This window comes from Leptopilina heterotoma, unplaced genomic scaffold (assembly GCF_015476425.1).
Source record: "Leptopilina heterotoma isolate Lh14 unplaced genomic scaffold, ASM1547642v1 Lhet_1355, whole genome shotgun sequence".
NCBI classification, from domain to species: domain Eukaryota; kingdom Metazoa; phylum Arthropoda; class Insecta; order Hymenoptera; family Figitidae; genus Leptopilina; species Leptopilina heterotoma.
Window position 1 is genome coordinate 185,591 of NW_025110856.1, and position 19,420 is coordinate 205,010.

Genomic DNA, 19,420 nt, shown 5'->3' on the forward strand with positions numbered 1-19,420 from the left:
AATCCCCGATTTATTAATTTTCAGTCCCCCATTTCCCCTACAATACTTTTTAGGGGCACAGTAAAGCCTGTATTTTGTCTTTATTTCTGATTTGTAAGTTTACATTTTTATGAAAGACTCAAATATATTAATTTAAATTTATGTTGGAATAAATTAGTAGAAATTACCATTTAATTGCAAAATTTACTCATTCAAAAGCAAAAAATTCTGAGTGAATCATTATAAGAACTTAAAAGTTAATAAAAATTAATAAAAATTACAACTGCATTAATTAGAAAAAGAAATAAAGAGAAATTAATCATATGTATACTGATAAAATGTATAGAAGAACATGTGACTGTAAAAACGTAAACTGTAAAAATTCGGCTAATTTTTAACGAATTCTGATAAAAAAAATGTCAGTCAACACAGAATTAAATATTCTTAAAAATTGTTATTAAAAAAAAATTACTATTAAAATTCAAATTTTTTTATCTTTTCAATTTTTTTGTCCTAATTAATACTAAAAAAAATAATTCATTAAGTTTGTACCAAGAATGACAAAGTTACAATATATTTTATGCATTAAGTTTAAAGAACGGATTTTTAGCTCTAAAATGAAATTTCGGGAGTGTTTGAGTGATTTAATTTATAACATTTTTTTAGTTTTTCAAAATGAACAAGTTAGAATAGGTCTGATTTAAAGTACTATTACTTTTTCATTTTTAATAACACTTAATGAATCCATAATTCCTCATTTCAAGAAAATGAAAAAAATGACTTTCCTCACATAACCACTAGAATTAATTTTAAAATAAAAAATTTGTATTAATTTATTTTTAAAACAATCTTGTTATATTTAAAACGTTCTCTTTTTAATTAAACATTATCATAATTAAGTGATTTAATGGTTTTAATAATTTTTTCTAATAAAAAAATAACAATTATAAGTCATTTTTTTATAAGTCATTTTGATTATGTCAAAAAGTTTTTAAGGGGCGTTCGATAGCAGGAAGAACTTTCAGATTTTATTAATACTTGGTCAATTTGTTGTGTTTATGGTGCTTTTAAAGTACATCTAAGGATTTTGCAAAATTTTAATTATTTTACAAGATATTGTTAAATAAACTTTTTGGTCACTTTTTTAAAGGAATTTTTATCTTGTAAACTATTGGTCTTGGAAAAAAATGTTTTAGATACAAAATGAAGCCAATTATAATTTCGAAAAAATTAATTTTTTCCTTTTTGATTGACTGCTTGCGACACTGCCACGCAAGCCGTATGGCTCAAGCTGAACAATCATGTCAATTTTACTCCCTTTTCGCAATAAAAAAGGAAAGCAAACAAAATGCGGCTATTTTGATTTTGTTTCCCATTCCTGACTTACGGTAATGAACTTTTTCGAAGAAAATATGTCCAACAACGAAATGGATCGAATTTCATTTAACGAAAACTTGAGAGCAATCGAAATGAATCCTCAGCAGGAAATCATTAATAAATTTGTAGAGATTATTATAATTATCAAAAATCACATCTCTACAAATTGGAGTAATTTTTAAGGGCATTTCAAACCTTAATAAAAATAATTTTTTATGAAATTTGGTTATTCCATTCATAAGAAAAACAACTTTAAGAAATAATTGTTTAAACAAATTTGTCGAAAGGTTTATAAATATATTTATGCTTATTTCAATTTTTTTGAAAAATGAATTTATCAGCTTTTGAAAGTTTGTCCCCTCATTTCATTCGTAATTTTTTTGTTACTTTCAGGAAGTCTGTAAATTGATGATTAATCATGAGTTAAATAATTTCTTGCGCTAATGAAATGCTCAAGTTACTGGTTTTACTAAGGTGTCGTTCAAAAACTACGTTACTAATTTGGGAGGGTGGGGGTCCAAAAAGTATAAAAAAAATTGGTAACGTAAAATTCTAATATTGCCTCCTTTACCCGGCAATAAAGTATAAGAAGCTTTTTGGCTTATAAAAAACACAATACTGATAGAAAACAGACCTGTCAATTTAAATCTCTTTTTGAATGACTTCGAGGTGACTTGGATGCGCGGTGTAGCGCCACAACAATTCACATCTTTCAGTAATGAAAAAACATTAACCAACATTTTTCAACTTCACGGAGGACGACTAAACACAATCTTTGGAATTCATCCAGACATATGGACATTTAACGAAAAACTTCTTTCTCTATCCAACAATTTATTTGTAGAAAATCAAAAAATATCTCAAAGCGTATGAATTTCGAATATTCAAACATCAATACTTTTTGGCAAAGGTTCAGTTCGAAACAAAATGCAATTATTGTGGAAATCATTGGAAAACGGTACTATACCTTAACAAGAATTTATTACAGAAACCTCATATGACAGAATATTTTTTTTATTTATTTAAAAGAGGCAATATTATAGTTAGTATTGTAGTTAGTAGAGAAGTTACTTGAGCATTTCTTTCGCTCAAAAAATTATGCAACTCATGATTTATCATTAATGTACAGACTTCATGAAAATAACAAAAAATCACGAATGAAATGAGAAGCAAATTTTCAAAAGCTAATACCCAAATCCATTTCTCAAAAAATTGAGATAAGCATAAATTTAATATTTCAAAGATCTCAAAAATCAAATTGTCACTGTTAAATTAAAGAAAAAAATTTTATTAACAACGATTTTTTAATTTAAGGGGTGTTTCATTGCTGGAAGAACTTTTGAATTTACATTTTGTTAATACTTTTTCAATTTGTTGTGTTTATTGTGCTTTTAAAGTATATCTAAGAATTTTGCATACATATTGTTAATTATACTTTTTGGTCACTTTTTTTAAAAGAATTTTTATCTTATAAACTATTGGTTCTGGGAAAAAATGTTTTAAATCAAAATTAAAGTAAATTTATTGTATTTAAAAATTTTTTTAAAACTTTTTGATAAATTTGTTTACACAATTAATTTTTCAAGTTATTTTTTTATTTTATGAAGGGAAGAACCAAATTTTACAATTTCGAGAAATTAATTATTTACTTTTTGATTGACTGCTTGCGACACTGTCACGCAAGCCGTATGGCCCAAACTGAGCAATTAAATTCATTTAACTCCCTTTTCGCACAAAAAAGGAAAGGAAACAAAATGCGGCAATTTTGATTTTGTTTTCCATCCCTGACTTCCGGTAATGAACTTTTTCGAAGGAAATATATCCAACAACGAAATGGATTGGATTTCATTTAACGAAAACTTGAGAACAATCGAAGTGAATCGTCAGCAGGAAATCATTGATAAATTTTTAGAGATGTGCTTGAGCCATACGGCTTGTGTGGCAGTGTCGCAAAGAGTAAATGAAAAAGTCAAAAATTAATTTCTCGAAATTATCAAAAATCACATCTCTACAAATTGCAGTAATTTTTAAGGGCATTTCAAACCTTAATTAAAATAATTTTTTATGAAATTTGGTTATTCCATTCATAAGAAAAACAACTTTAAAAAATAATTGTTTAAACAAATTTGTCGAAAGGTTTAAAAATATATTTATGCTTATTTCAATTTATGCTTATCTCCATTTTTTTGAGAAATGGGTTTAGGTATCAGCTTTTAAAAATTTGCCCCCTTATTTCATCCATAATATTTTGTTACTTTCAGGAAGTCTGTAAATTGATGATAAATCATGAGTTAAATAATTTCTTGCGCTAATGAAATGCTCAAATTACTGGTTTTAGTAATGTGTCGTTGAAAAACTACGTTACTAATTTGGGAGGGTGGGGGTCCAATAAGTATGGTGCTCAACTGCCGTCCACTAATCCCTCTTTCCGGAGACCTTGACGACCTTGATGTGCTTACTCCAGGACATTTCTTAATAGGAACAGCGCTCACATCATTACCCCAGTCCAGGTCAGGGGAACAAAATTTAGATGCGTTAACCCACTGGAAGCTCATGAAAGGAATTCGTGATCATTTTTGGCTGCGATGGTCCAGAGACTACTTAAATACTCTTCAGCAACGCTCTAAATGGACAAGACGTCGGTCAAACCTCAATATTGGAGACCTAGTGATTGTGATCGACCCATCGCTGATCGGACCTCAAGGACGCTGGCCTCTTGGACGCATCATTCAAACTCATGTTGGAACTGATAAATTGGTCAGAGTAGTGACCATAAAAACTCAGTCCGGAACATATACCAGACCTGTGACAAAGATTGTGTTGCTACCGGTTGAAAACATATTAGTAGAGCGCGAAACGGCGGGCGGCGCGACTTAAATGACTTATGTTTTGTTTCGTTCCCGGACCGAGGCGGGCGGAATGTTCACAAAAAAAGGGCTCGTTCTTTCGAGGTACGGCCCTTGGCGTCCTTTTTCCTGAGACGCGCTCGAGTGGGGGACGGTGTGCTCGTCTCGCTCGATCTCAAGTATTAGTATTGCTGCATCTTTGTAGAAGTAACAACGTCGCAAGTACTACGAAGCTCATTTGTGTTAATTGTTCCTCTAATTATTAAGTATTGTTAATTTAAATAAAGTTTAGTCAATTACAAAGTGTTATTCAGTTTCCTTTCATCAAATTTCTAATTAATCATCAACATTTTGGTCCTTCGAGCCGGATAAAGGCATTCGAGATCAGATCTACTTGTACCAGGGAATTTACATGTAAGTTTCTTTTCTCTTTTCTCAAATAGCAATTTTAACTTATTGTTATCCCTGTCTTATATAATCTAACATTTTCTAATCCTTATCATCTAAGTTCTCCTCGCTCATGTTAAATGTTGGTAACGGTCATATTAAATCAAGCATAATTTGTATATAGCTGCATCGCATTTGTGAATTGTATGAAGCAAATCGCCGACCACGTGGTGGTTCCGGCAGCCTGCTGTATAGGATGAGTCTCTATCTACCCACACTGGGGTTTGGCATCTATCCTAGATAAAGAGATTTTCTGACTTTCGAATCTAATTCAAGTCAGACATTGTGATTAACAATTACTAGCTTTCGATCTAACATTAGGTCAAGCAGTTCAAACTGTCGCAAAAAAGAGCCGGTGAGGCGGTAATTGTGCAATATTTTTGTTATTTTCAGCAAAATGGATCTCAGATCACAAAGGGCGTTAGCGGCTGTATTATGCAAGGGATCACAATCTGTTAGGGATCAACCAATCAATCAGTGGACGAGTGGTTTGGTTGAAAGTCGTTTAAAGCTGTTAGAGTCTTACTGGGCCAATTTTCAAGGCAACCACGTGTCCCTTCTTGCAGAAATAGGAGAGGACGCTGACAACGACCCCTACTTTCAGGAAGATGTCTATCATCAAGCAGAGAATGACTATGTAACTACCAGAGGTTACCTTTTTGACATTCAATCACGACTCAGAGTTAATCAAAGCGGCTCAGAACAGTTTTCCAGTCACTCAGCTGTCATTTCAAGTCACACCAGATTACCAAGAATAACTGTACCCCCATTTAATGGCGATCGGCAGCAGTGGGAATCTTTTAAGGATATGTTCAGGTCTTTAATCCACTCTGACCCCACATTAAAGGATGTTGACAAATTATACTATTTGAAAACTCTTGTTTCTGGCGAAGCTCTCTCTGCTATACAGTCTATTCCAATAACGGCAGACAATTACGCCATCGCATGGTCCGCCCTGGAATCAAGATTCGACAACATATATCTTCTTGTACAGAGTCATTTACTGAGTTTGAAGAGAATGCGTTCCATCAAAGAGGAATCACAAGCCGAACTCCAGAGACTATCTGACGATCTACGACGTCACCGAGAACAATTACGGTCTTTAAAACGTCCAGTTGAACAATGGGATGACTGGTTCGTGTCAATCGCCTCAGATTGTATGGATCGAGTAACAAGACGTGATTGGGAAGAGGAACTGCAACGTCTATCACCAGAGAATAGTGCATCATTCTTTCCCTCCTTCACACAATTGGACGCATTTCTACAAAGACGATGCCGAACCTTGAAATCACTTGATCTAACACGAGGAAAACCATCATCTTCATCATCTCGATCCAGCGGTCATTCTAGTGGATCATCATCGAGAAATGCAACAGTAGCCGCTACCACTACATCAAAATGCGAAGCTTGCGATGGTTCACATTACATCGGCCGCTGTGAACAGTTTCAAAAGATGAGTTTGGTTGAGCGCCGAAAATTAACAAAACTGAAACGATTATGCTTCAACTGCTTGAGGTCCAACCACTTATCATCAACATGTCCATCATCTCGGACTTGTCGAACATGTCAAAAATCCCATCATTCACTGCTTGCTTCACGATACATCGGGAAAACGACCTGCAAAGTTCAATCAAAGCGGTGAAAGTGCAAAAAAGAAATCGCGACTTTCAGATGAGGAATCACGCAAAGAGCTAGACGGTCCATCATCTTGACCAACAATACTACCAACAGCTCTCGTAACTATTGGAGATGGGGATCATCATCACATACGAGTGAGAGCTCTCTTAGACCCTTGTTCCGAAGCAACCTTGATCAAAGAGAACTTGATCAACAAAATTGGGATCAACATTGAAATTAACCCACTCAGCATTAGTGGGATCGCTGGGATGCCAATGGACCAAGCGAGGTGCAGTGCAAAAATTTACATACATCCAAAAGGTAAACACCCTTCAATTCCTGTTCAAGCTCATGGACTAAAACGTATCGGGATAACAACCCCATCTACGAAATTCACCGGTGAAATCCATGCACTTGAGAAACTAAGTTTAGCCGACCCTCATTTTGCGCATCCTGCTGGAATTGACCTAGTTATTGGTGCAAATATTTACAGCGATATCTTGCTTCCGGGGGTTCAAAGAAGAGGGTCATTGCTAGCACAGAACACGATATTTGGGTGGACGTTAACGGGATCAAGCCAGGAAAATTTCTCGAGGTCAATAACCAACGTTGCCACCATTGGGATGTCAACAGAAGATGAATCCTGGCAAGAAGGTATATTAGGACTGCTCCAGAAGTTCTGGTCAATCGAAGATATACCTCGGAAACCACGGCTGTCCGAGGATGATGTCAAATGCGAGAGTATCTACAGCAGCCAACACAGTCGAAATAAGGTGGGTCGTTATGTGGTTCCCTTACCGCAAAAGGATAACTCTCGAATTATGATTGGCACAAGCCTTGCTGGCGCGCAACTCGCTTTAAAAAGTCAACAAAAAAGAATGCAGAGAGACAAACAGTTTAAAGAGGAATATATCTCTTTCATGAACGACTATTTGAAATTAGGTCATATGAGAAGATTGTCGCCTCAAGAGATACAAGACAATTCACAACCAACTCACTACATTCCCCACCACGGAATTTGGCAAAGAGGCGATAATACTTTCAAATTCCGCGTCGTGTTTAATGCCTCTCGTAGAACGACATCAGGTTATAGTCTCAATGACACCCTTCACGCAGGCCCAAAACTTCAAAACCATCTTTCTGCGGTTGTTACCAATTGGCGAAAACATAAAGTCGCTTTCTGCGCCGACATAAAAATGATGTACCGGCAGGTTTTAGTACGGACATCAGACACAAACTTGCAACGAATTATCTGGAGTCCGTCAGCAGAACAACCAGAGGAACATTTTGTGCTTCTTACCGTGACCTATGGAGTTACATCTGCTCCATACTTAGCATTACGGACCTTGAAGCAACTATGCCAAGATGAAGGACAATCCTTCCCGACAGCTGTTCAATCAATTCAAGATGAGCTCTACATTGACGACTTTTTAAGTGGCGGATCAAGCGTGGAAGAAGCGAAACATCGACGTAATGAACTGATAGGACTCTTGAAAAAGGGAGGATTTGAACTTAAAAAATGGGTGTCCAATTATCCAGATCTCGTAGGGGAAATACCTCTTTCTGACAGATTACGCCCAAGTTGGCGACATTTTGAAGTCGGGGGCTTTGTAAATGAATTAGGACTTGCCTAGGATCCTGTCCAAGATCAATTTCGATTCTCTGCTCCAAACTTCGATGAGAGCAACGAGATTACCAAACGCAAAGCCTTATCAGAATTAGCAAAACTATTCGATCCTCTTGGTTGGTTGGCTCCTCTAGTCGTTGTCGGAAAAATGCTCATCCAGGATCTTTGGAAAGCCAAATTATCATGGGACGAACGAATTCCAGCATCCATGATGTCATACTGGAATATGTTCCGGGAGAATGTGAAAAAAGTTCATCAAATCAACATCCCTCGATATATTAATTATGAGCCAAACAGTCAAATAGAATTACATCTATTTACCGATGCAAGCCGAAGGGCAATGGCCGCTGCTGTTTACTCTCGCACATCTTCCTCTCACAAACAAATGTCAACACCACTGATAGCAGCCAGAACCAAGTTGTCTCCAATTAAGAGCCTTAATCCCTCGAAACGACCTGTTGGAAGGGTCACAATACCGAGGTTAGAACTTCGAGCAGCTCTACTAGGCGCAAAACTGTTGAAAGCGCAGGCAGAGGCATTATGTATCGAGCTTAATCACTGCACTGGGTGGAGTGATTCACAAGTCGTCATTCGTTGGCTCTCATCAAATCAACCTGTTGGAAACGACCTAGTGGACAATTATATCAGTCATATTCAAGAACTGTTACCAGACTTCAAATGGTGCTACGTTCCCACGTCCGAAAATCCAGCAGATGTAGCCACAAGAGGCAGTGATGTCGAAAATCTATCACAGCATCCTCTCTGGTGGTATGGACCACCCTGGCTTAAAAAAGCCGAAGATGCTTGGCCGAAAGAACCCATTCTTCAATCAAAAAGTGCTCCAATTTCCGAGATCTCAATTCCTATACAATGTCATATAACTCAAACAAATCCGACAATTCTTGGTCGATTTTCATCGCTTATCAAACTCTTAAGAATTCTGGTTCGCTGTCGAAGAATCATTCAAATATGGGCAGGTCGTCAAAAAGCAATATCGCCGTTTGCACCAATGACCACCAGTGAACTTAAAGAGGAATTCAAAACTTGTGTTCGCATTTCTCAACAACAAGATTTTGTCACTGAGATGCTAGCCTTGAAGAAACATGGTGTCGTTCCTGTTGGTAGTCTCACAGCTCGACTAAAGCCCTACCTGGACAGCGAAAACATCTTAAGAGTTGGAGGAAGGCTGGAGAATTCACTGTTATCAGAAGAAGAAAAGCATCCTCCTATTCTCTCAGCTCGAAGCAATCTATCAGGACTAATCGTGGATTGGGCTCATCAACGGGCATTACACGCAGGGTCTACTGTCACTTATGCCTACGCAAGCAGACGAGCATGGATAATTGGAGGTATGACAAAAACGAAGTCTTTTATTAGGAGATGCGTTGTGTGCTCCAAATCTACGAAAAGGACATCTACCCAACTTATGGCAGATCTACCAGCTGCCAGGGTCAATCCCGGAAGACCTTTTAGTAAAGTTGGTGTGGACTACGCGGGACCCTTTCAAATTTTACGATCAAAAGGACGAGGCGTATCATCTTCGAAAGGATATGTGGCTGTGTTTGTTTGCCTAGCAACAAAAGCTATCCATTTGGAACTGGTTGGAGACTTATCTACTGAGAGTTTTCTTGGTTGTCTAACAAGATTTACTGGTCGACGAGGACGACCGCTCGAAGTATGGAGCGACAATGCTACCAACTTCCGTGGTGCAGACAACGAACTCCGCAGGCTATTTCTAGAAGCCGAGACCGATTGGCAACATGTTCAGGATGTTCTCGCTCAGGAAAAAACAATTTGGCGCTTTATACCACCATCAGCCCCTCACTTCGGGGGTCTCTGGGAAGCTGGGGTCAAGTCTATGAAGAATCATCTGCGAAGAATAACAGGTTCCCGAAAACTCACTTATGAACAGTTCACCACTCTACTCGTGGAAATAGAAATGGTGCTCAACTGCCGTCCACTAATCCCTCTTTCCGGAGACCTTGACGACCTTGATGTGCTTACTCCAGGACATTTCTTAATAGGAACAGCGCTCACATCATTACCCCAGTCCAGGTCAGGGGAACAAAATTTAGATGCGTTAACCCACTGGAAGCTCATGAAAGGAATTCGTGATCATTTTTGGCTGCGATGGTCCAGAGACTACTTAAATACTCTTCAGCAACGCTCTAAATGGACAAGACGTCGGTCAAACCTCAATATTGGAGACCTAGTGATTGTGATCGACCCATCGCTGATCGGACCTCAAGGACGCTGGCCTCTTGGACGCATCATTCAAACTCATGTTGGAACTGATAAATTGGTCAGAGTAGTGACCATAAAAACTCAGTCCGGAACATATACCAGACCTGTGACAAAGATTGTGTTGCTACCGGTTGAAAACATATTAGTAGAGCGCGAAACGGCGGGCGGCGCGACTTAAATGACTTATGTTTTGTTTCGTTCCCGGACCGAGGCGGGCGGAATGTTCACAAAAAAAGGGCTCGTTCTTTCGAGGTACGGCCCTTGGCGTCCTTTTTCCTGAGACGCGCTCGAGTGGGGGACGGTGTGCTCGTCTCGCTCGATCTCAAGTATTAGTATTGCTGCATCTTTGTAGAAGTAACAACGTCGCAAGTACTACGAAGCTCATTTGTGTTAATTGTTCCTCTAATTATTAAGTATTGTTAATTTAAATAAAGTTTAGTCAATTACAAAGTGTTATTCAGTTTCCTTTCATCAAATTTCTAATTAATCATCAACAAAGTATGAAAAATTGGTAACGTATAATTCTAATATTGCCTGTTTTACCCGGCGATGAAGTAGAAGAAGTTTTTGGCTTATAAAAAACACAATACTGATAGAAAACCGACCTGTAAATTTAAATCTCTTCTTGAACAACTTCGCGGTGACTTGGATGCGCGTTGTAACTCCACAACGATTCTCATCTTTTAATGATGAAAAAAATTTAACTAACGTTTTCCAACTTCACGGAGGGGGGCTACAGACAATTTTTAGAAAACAACTAGATATATGGTCCCATTAATAAGGGGTGAATTAAAATGTATTTGCACTTTTATGTCCTTAAATTCCAAACTAATTCCGTTTTTGTCCGCATTCTTAATGAATTCCTTTTCTATTGTTAAATTGATAATTTTAATTCAATTCTCTGTAACCACGTAACAAGAATTTGAATCCCCTTTAATTTCAGAATCTTGTCACGTGGTTACATAGAATTAAATTGGATATAAATTATCAACTTAACAATAAAAAAGGAATTCATTAAAATTGCGGATAAAAACAGAATAGGTTTAGAATTTAAGTGCATAAAAATGTCAATCCCCTTTAATTCACTCCTTATTACTGGAGTTATTTAATGAAAAACTTCTTTCTCTATCGAACAAATTATTTGTAGAAAATCAAAAAATATCTCGAAACGAACATATTTCGAATATTCAAACATTAAAAATTTTTGGCAAAGGTTCAATTCGAAACAAAATGCAATTATTGTGGAAATCATTGGAAAACGGTACTATACCTGAACAAGAATATATTACAGAAACCTCATATGCCAGAATATATATATATTTTTTTTTATTTAAAAGATGCAATATTACAATTTTAGTTAATGGAGGAGTTACTTGAGCATTTCTTTCGCTAAAAAATTATGCAACTCATGATGTATCATTAATTTACAGACTTCATGAAAATAACAAAAAATTACGAATGAAATGAGGAGCAAATTTTCAAAAGCTAATACCCAAATCAATTTCTCAAAAAAATTGAGATAAGCATAAATTTAATATTTTAAAGACCTCGAAAATCGAATTGTCACTGTTAAATTGAAGAAAAAATTTTATTAACAACGAATACTTGTTTCTTAATCCTCGCTTAACTACAGTGGTATAAACACCATTTCCACAAAATTTTAGGAAAATTTCAAAATCTCAGGGTAAATGTAAACAGTCTGTTTTAGGCGATTCAGGTGCATCAATGTTTTTTTGTAACTCATAAAATTTTACTAGGAAAGTAAATTAGCTCGTTCATGCAAAAGAAATCCGTCCGTTTTAGCTTTCAACAAAAAAAAAATGATGTTTTTGATGAAAAATAGATTTATCCGTTTACATTTACCCCAAATGTCCCTACATTGGCTTCAATTTTTATCTGAAACATTTTTTCCAGGACCAATAGTTTACAAGATAAAATTTCCTTTAAAAAAAGTGACCAAATTTTTTGTTATTTTCAGGAAGTCTGCAAATCGATAATTAAACACAATTTAAACAATTTTTTGATCGAAGAAAATGCTCAAATAAGTGAGCTGCTTAAAAAAATTTTAGTATTGCCTCTTTTACCCGACGACAAAGTAGAAGCAGCTTCTGCCATTATGAAGAACACAATACCGATAGAAAACAGACCTGTCAATTTAAATCTCTTTTTGAATGACTTCGAGGTGACTTGGATGCGCGGTGTAACGCCACAACAATTCACATCTTTCAGTAATGAAAAAACATTAACCAACGTTTTTCAACTTCACGGAGGACGACTAAACACAATCTTTGGAATTCATCCAGACATATGGACATTTAACGAAAAACTTCTTTCTCTATCCAACAATTTATTTTTAGAAAATCAGAAAATTTCTGAAAACAGACGAATTTCAAGTATTCAAACAGCTAAACTTTTCGGCAAAGGTTCAATTCGAACCAAAATTCAATCGTTGTGGGATCAGTTGGAAAAAGGTAATTTATCTCAATTGGATTTTATTATACAAACCGCACATGATAGTGGAGAGCCTTCGGCAGAATTTTTTTTAATGGATTTAATGAACCGAAACCAGCATATAGAATTGGTGTTGATTCAAAATCAAATTCTCTTAAACGAAAACTCGAGACAAATCGACGAAAATCCTCAGCAAGAATTACCTCAAATTGAACCTGATTTTCAAGAGGAGGAAACAGGTTTGTATAATTTAAATTAATTAATCGAAAAATTCAATATTATTTTCACAAATAAAGTTTTACACAAGAATTTTTTGGAAGAATTGATTTATTTACAAAAATATTTGAAATTTTCACAGGAATTCAATTATTTTCAAATATTTTAATAAAATTGTTTGAAAAAAGTCAATTATTTTAAATACAATATTAATTAATTTTTTTTTAAATAATTCAGGCTTCACATTCTGTCCCCTATTTCCCTAAAAGTCCCCTTTTTTTAATGTTGGCCCCTAAACGTACCCTATTTTGAAAATTTTTCCCCTATTTTTTTCGTCGCAGGAAATCAATTATTTTCAATAATTTTTAAGTAATTCTGCAAAAGAATTCAATTAACTTGATAACCAACAAAATTCTTCTCATAAAATCAATTATTCTAAGGAATTTTAATATAATTCTCTTCTAAAATTTAATTATTTTGATAAATATCAAAATTCTTCTCAAGAATTCAATAATTGTTAAAAATTTTAATTAAATTATTGACAAAGCTTTAAATATTTAAACAAAATTTAATAAAATACTTTACACGAATTCAATAAATTTTAATGAATATCTCGTCAAGAATTCAATTATCTTTACAAAGAGCAAAATTTTTCGTCGAAAATTCTTTTTTTTTCAAAAATTTAAATTTAATTATAGATTTAATTATAGAAAAAACTTGTTGATACAATTTTACGAAAAGATTGAATTATTTTCATAAGTAATAAAATTTTATTTACGAATTCAATTATTTTCAAAAATTTTAATAAAATTTTTGTCAACATTTCAATTATTTTCAAAAATTTTCCTCAATTCTATGATTTTTAATAAGCATCCTCTATTATAATCAAATTATCCAAAATAATTCAATTATTTAATAAACGTTTAATAAAATTCTACACAAACATTTAATTATTTTCCAAAAATAATAAAAATTTCATAGGAATTTCATTATTTACAAATTTTTTTTTATAAATTTCTTCCCAATCATTCAATTATTTTCGTAAATAGTAATATTTTTTCAGGGATTCAATTATTTTGATAAATAATAAAATTCTTATTAGGAATTCAATTATTTTGATAAATAATAAAACTCGTTGTAGAAATTCAATTATTTTTAATACAATTTTAGAATTTAGAATTTAGAATTTCCTTTATTTTTTAATTTTAATCAAATTCCTCGAAAAATGTAATTATTCTTAAAAATTTTATTAAAATTCATCAAAATAATTCCATTATTTTAAAATCCTTTTGATAATATTTTTTTATGAGAATTTAATTTTAAGAAACATTTATTTATTCAATAAATTGTTATTTTTTGTATTTAAAATAATTGAATTTTTGTAGAATTTTCTCATAAAAATTGACTTAAAAATAAATTTCAGTTAAAATATTAGATTATAATTCAACATTAAAAGCATTAGAGCGTTAATTTTTAGACATAATTGAATTTTGAAAAGTTTTCATGTTAAAATCTTTGAAGATTAGAATTTTTTTTATTTTTAACTAACAATTCTGTGGAATTACTTTTTTTTGGAAAAAGTTTAATTGCGGATTTTTTAATATTATTTAAAGTTTTTATATTTTAATATATATTTAATTGGAGAATTTATGAATAATTGAAATTTCGTAAAATTGAATATTGTAAACAAATGAATTTGAAAATTGGCAAAGAACTTTTTTAAAAATTATTAAAATAATCGATTTTAAGAAAAATTTTAGTTAAAAATTCTTGAAAATAATAATTGAATTGATAATGATTTTATCACTCGGAAATTCAATTATTTTCAAAAGTATAATAAAATTTTTCGCAGAAATTCAATTATGTTCAAAAAAAAAAAAAAATTCTGGTCTTTTCAATTATATCTTTAAAAATAATAAAATTCTTCTCCAAAATTCAATTATGTTGAAATTTTTTTTAAAAAATTCTCGTCAAAATTTCAATTATCCTCCTCTTATGAAACTTTTTCCATTAACAGTTAACATGGAGTGTGATATTTTGCTGACCCCCTAAAGTATCACATGCTTTATGGATAACCCCCAATAATTTACAAGATCTTTAATAAATTTCTTCAAAACAAATCAATTATTTTCATAAATAATAAAATTTTCACAGGAATTCAATTATTTAATATAAAAAATTTCAAATTTTTTTTTAGAAAAATATCAGTTATTTAAAAAGAATTTTATAAAATTCTTCTTTAAAATTCAATTATTTTAAAAAACTTTAATAAAATTCTTGTTGAAATTTCACAGAAATTCAATAATTTATAAAAATTTTAAAAATTTCTTTGAAATAATTAAATTATTTTCATAAATAATAAAATTTTCACTTGAGTTCAATTATTTAATATACAAAATTTCATAAAATTTTTCGAAAAATATCAATTATTTAAAAAGATTTTTATAAAATTTGTCGCATGAATTCAATTATTTAAGAAAAAATTAAACAAAGTTCTTTTCAAGAATTAAATTATTTTTATAAATAATAAAATTCTTCACCGAACATCAATTATTTTAGAAAAATTTTAATACCATTTTTGGAAAAATTTTTCATTATTTTCATAAATAATAAAACTTATTGCAGGATTTTAATTAATTTTTGATACAATATTTTAATCAAATTCCTCGATAAATGTAATTATTCTTAAAAATTTTATAAAAATTTGTCAAAATAATTGATTTACTTAAAAATTTGTTGATAACATTCTTTATGAGAATTCAATTTTAACAAACATTCAATAAATTATTAATTTTTTAATTTAAATAATAGAATTCTCTTCTAGAATTTTCTCATAAAAATTGATTAAAAAATGAATTACCGAATAGTCGATTTATTATTTATAAAAATAATTGAATTATTGCAACAAATTTTATTACAATTTTTTCAAACAATTGATTTTTTTTGGAGAAAATTTACTACTTTTCAAAAATAATTGAATTCTTGCGAAAGATTTTATTAGGATTTTTGTAAATAATAAAATTTTTTTGAAAAATTTCATGGTAATTTAAATTATAACCAAAAATGAAGAAGGCGATCACTCCGAGTTTTCGAATCGGAGTGATCGCCTTCTTTATGTTTTGTAATAATATTCTTATAAATTGTAGAATTTCAAAAAGGTTTGAATTTGAATGTATTGAAGAATTTTAATTCCTACGGAAAAATAATAATGATTAAATATTTATTTAAAAATAAATTATTGATAATTTTGAATAATTTTACAATTAATGAAATTTGTAAATAAATGTAATAGAATAGTTTTTTGAGTTTCTAATAATTTTTTAGAGTAAATCAGAATATTTTTTAGTGTCAGGGAAAAAGTGAGAATTTTGTCTGGAGATCAGGGAAACGTCAGGGAAGAATAAAATTAAATATTTTTGGCAACCCTAATAAATAATTCGTCGAAAGAATTCAATTATGTCGATAAATAACAAAATTATTACCAAAAATCCAATTATTTTGAGCCATTTTAATAAAATTCTTTCTAAAATTTAATTATTTTCACAAATAACAATAAAATAGTTTTTTTAATTTCTTTTGATAAATTAATTTAACCCTTTAAGGCAGGGACGGACACTTTTTTTGAATCATTTTCAACGTTAATTATTTTGGTTATTAGACTTGTAGAAAATTTTCGGAATAATATTTTCTGACGTATTTTTTATCGCTCTTTCAGAATCTGTCATCAAAATTGGAAAAAATAAAAATTCCTAAAAGTTATGGCCATTTTTTTGGAAAAAAATCCAAGTTTTTGACATTTTTGATTCAAAAATGATTTTTTTTTCATGTTAGCAGTAACCAGAAAAATTCTTCATCATAAAATATCGCGTCCACAATATCCAAGCTTCAAAGTTATGGACCATACATTTAAAAATTTCAAGATGGCAGATCCAAAATGGCGACAAAAGAATTTTTTTTCCCCAAAATTGACATCCTGTGGACTTTTTTTTTAATTCTCCTTTTATCTTCAAGACAAATAGTACTTGAATGTTTTTTGGGTCGCTGATTACGAATATGATGTCAGTTTTCAAAAATTCAAAATGGCGGATCCAATATGGCGGACGAAATTCTAAAAAATTATCAAATTCACTTGAAACTTGTTACTCAGGGGTTTTTGGGGCGCTGATTACGAATATGATGCCAGTTTTTAAAAATTCAAAATGGCGGATCCAATATGGCGGATGAATTTCTAAAAAATTATCAAATTCACTTGAAACTTGTTACTCGGGGGTTTTTGGGGTCGCTGATTACGAATATGAAGCCGGTTTTCAAAAATACAATATTCCGAATTTAATATGGTAGTGAAAATTTCAGAGAAAGATTAGATTGTGTTAAAAGTTTATACGTTCTTTAGAGAAACCATGTCTTTCTGGTGTTGTCAATAAAGTAAGAAACAATATGTGACCGCGTCCGAGAACAGGGACATTATGAACAAACTCAACTTTTTTTAAGTGAAAATATTTTATTTGTCTAAAGAATTGAAATTACTTTTTTAACCCAGGACTACATGCATTTTAAGGACCTTAAAGTGTAAGACACTGTCAAAATAAAAAAATCGATTTTTTGGCCATAAGGTCCCTTTTCTCAGATGGGGTCACATATACTTTCTAAAGGAAATGCAATTCAATGATGTTGTAAAACAACTGACTGCAAAGACTAACTAATAGACAATTCATTTAGCTAAATGAATGAAGTAAGAAATTATCCGTCAATTTGAATTGTTGAAATCTGACTTAAGATTCGGTATCAGCGACCCCAAAAACCCCCGAGTAACAAGTTTCAAGTAAATCTGATGATTTTTTAGAAATTCGTCCGCCATATTGGATCCGCCATTTTGAATTTTTGAAAACTGACATCATATTCGTAATCAGCGACCCAAAAAACATTCAAGTACTATTTGTCTTGAAGATAAAAGGAGAATTAAAAAAAAAGTCCACAGGGTGTCAATTTTGGGGAAAAAAATTCTTTTGTCGCCATTTTGGATCTGCCATCTTGAAATTTTTAAATGTATGGTCCATAACTTTGAAGCTTGGATATTGTGGACGCGATATTTTATGATAAAGAATTTTTCTGGTTACTGGTAATATGAAAAAAAAATCATTTTTGAATCAAAAATGTCAAAAATTTGGATTTTTTTCCAAAAAAATGGCCATAACTTTTAGGAATTTTTGTTTTTTCCAATTTTGATGACAGATTCTGAAAGAGCGATAAAAAATACGTCAGAAAATGTTATTCCGAAAATTTTCTACATGTCTAATAACCAAAATAATTAACGTTGAAAATGATTCAAAAAAAGTGTCCGTCCCGGCGTTAAAGGGTTAATATAGTAAAGAATATTTTTTTTTTGAACATTTTTACAAAAGAAAACATTGACAATGGATGGAGGAATTGCTATCGAGGAAAATCACCAACAACAGCAATTGCTTGAAGAAAATCTGGAGATTCAGGCAGAAGTTCAGCTTGAAGAAAATGGTTAGTATAATATAATTTAATAAATTGTAAAAGAGAAATAATTAAAAAAATAATTAATTATTAATTCAAAATAATTGAAACTCTGTTATAAGTATTGTCATTTATAAAACTAAGTAATAATTTTATGATAGTTCTTGAAGAATGAAATTATTTAAAAAGAAATTATTGTCAGAAACAGTAAAAATTGAAAGTTTTGTATTAAAAATTTGGTCAATTTCATTATTTGTGAGGCAAAGACAAAAGACACCAAAATTCAGAATTTTCTTATAAATTCTAAAACTTAAATTTTTTCCAGTACTTTTAATAAAAATCCCAAACTTTTTCATGATTTACCTGACTTATTGTAATTTGCCTGACTTTTCCCTGAATTCCCTGACTTGTGGCAACGTTTACTGATAAAACATTATACTTAAATGAATCACAAAAATAATTTTTAGACAATATTCTTTAAATATGTTTGATTGTATAGCAAGGATATTTTAATTTAGTTTTAAACAAAATTTGTTTGAATCAAATAATTTCTTTTCTCAGTGTTGTTACTACTATTCCCCAAATGTCATTTGACCAAACTGTCATTTTACCGAATTGCATTTATCCGAACTATTATTTTAACAAAATGTCACTTTTGCGAATTGACATTTTTATAAACTGCTACTTTTGCAAAAAGTCTTTTTTGCGAAATATCATTTTTTACGAATTATCATTTTTACGAATCGTTATTGTTCCGAAATGTCATTTTTTCGAATTGGCATTTTTATGAAATGTCACTTTTGTGAATCAACATTTTAACGAATTGTCACTTTTCCGAAAAGTCATATTTGCGAATAGTCACTTATGCGAACTGCCATGTTTTTGAATTGTCATTTTTAGGAAATGTCAATGTTGTATTTTCAAAAACAAAATTAAAAAAAAAATGTTGTCTCCAAAATTTTCAATAAAAAATTTATTTGATATTATATCTGGAAACAAATTATTTGAGACCTTGGGAATAAAAATCGGTTGATTAGAACGCAAGTGATAGCGTTTCAAAAAAAAATGTTGCTTAAAATTTAAGAGTCCCGTATCTCCGCCATTTTTTAATTTTTTTAAAAAATATTTGATGATA

General features: G+C 31.6%; 2 protein-coding genes across 2 annotated transcripts; both read left to right on the forward strand.

Annotated features, from left to right (window-relative positions):
- The first annotated feature begins 5,046 nt into the window (after positions 1-5,046).
- On the forward strand, positions 5,047-6,361 carry LOC122497739. The gene is made up of 2 exons (XM_043605007.1): positions 5,047-6,085; positions 6,165-6,361. The coding sequence occupies exons 1-2, from the start codon at positions 5,047-5,049 to the stop codon at positions 6,359-6,361; spliced, it is 1,236 nt and encodes a 411-aa protein (XP_043460942.1).
- Positions 6,362-8,041: 1,680 nt separating this feature from the next.
- Positions 8,042-10,315, forward strand: LOC122497740. The gene has a single exon (XM_043605008.1). The coding sequence runs from the start codon at positions 8,042-8,044 to the stop codon at positions 10,313-10,315; it is 2,274 nt and encodes a 757-aa protein (XP_043460943.1).
- Positions 10,316-19,420: the final 9,105 nt, after the last annotated feature.

Bases quoted from the DNA above. Each gene is read 5' to 3' on its own strand.
- LOC122497739 (XM_043605007.1), top strand. From the start codon at position 5,047: ATGGATCTCAGATCACAAAGGGCGTTAGCGGCTGTATTATGCAAGGGA. The intron at 6,086-6,164 runs GTGAACAGTTTC...CAACTGCTTGAG, and splicing joins TTCACATTACATCGGCCGCT to GTCCAACCACTTATCATCAA.
- LOC122497740 (XM_043605008.1), top strand. From the start codon at position 8,042: ATGCTCATCCAGGATCTTTGGAAAGCCAAATTATCATGGGACGAACGA.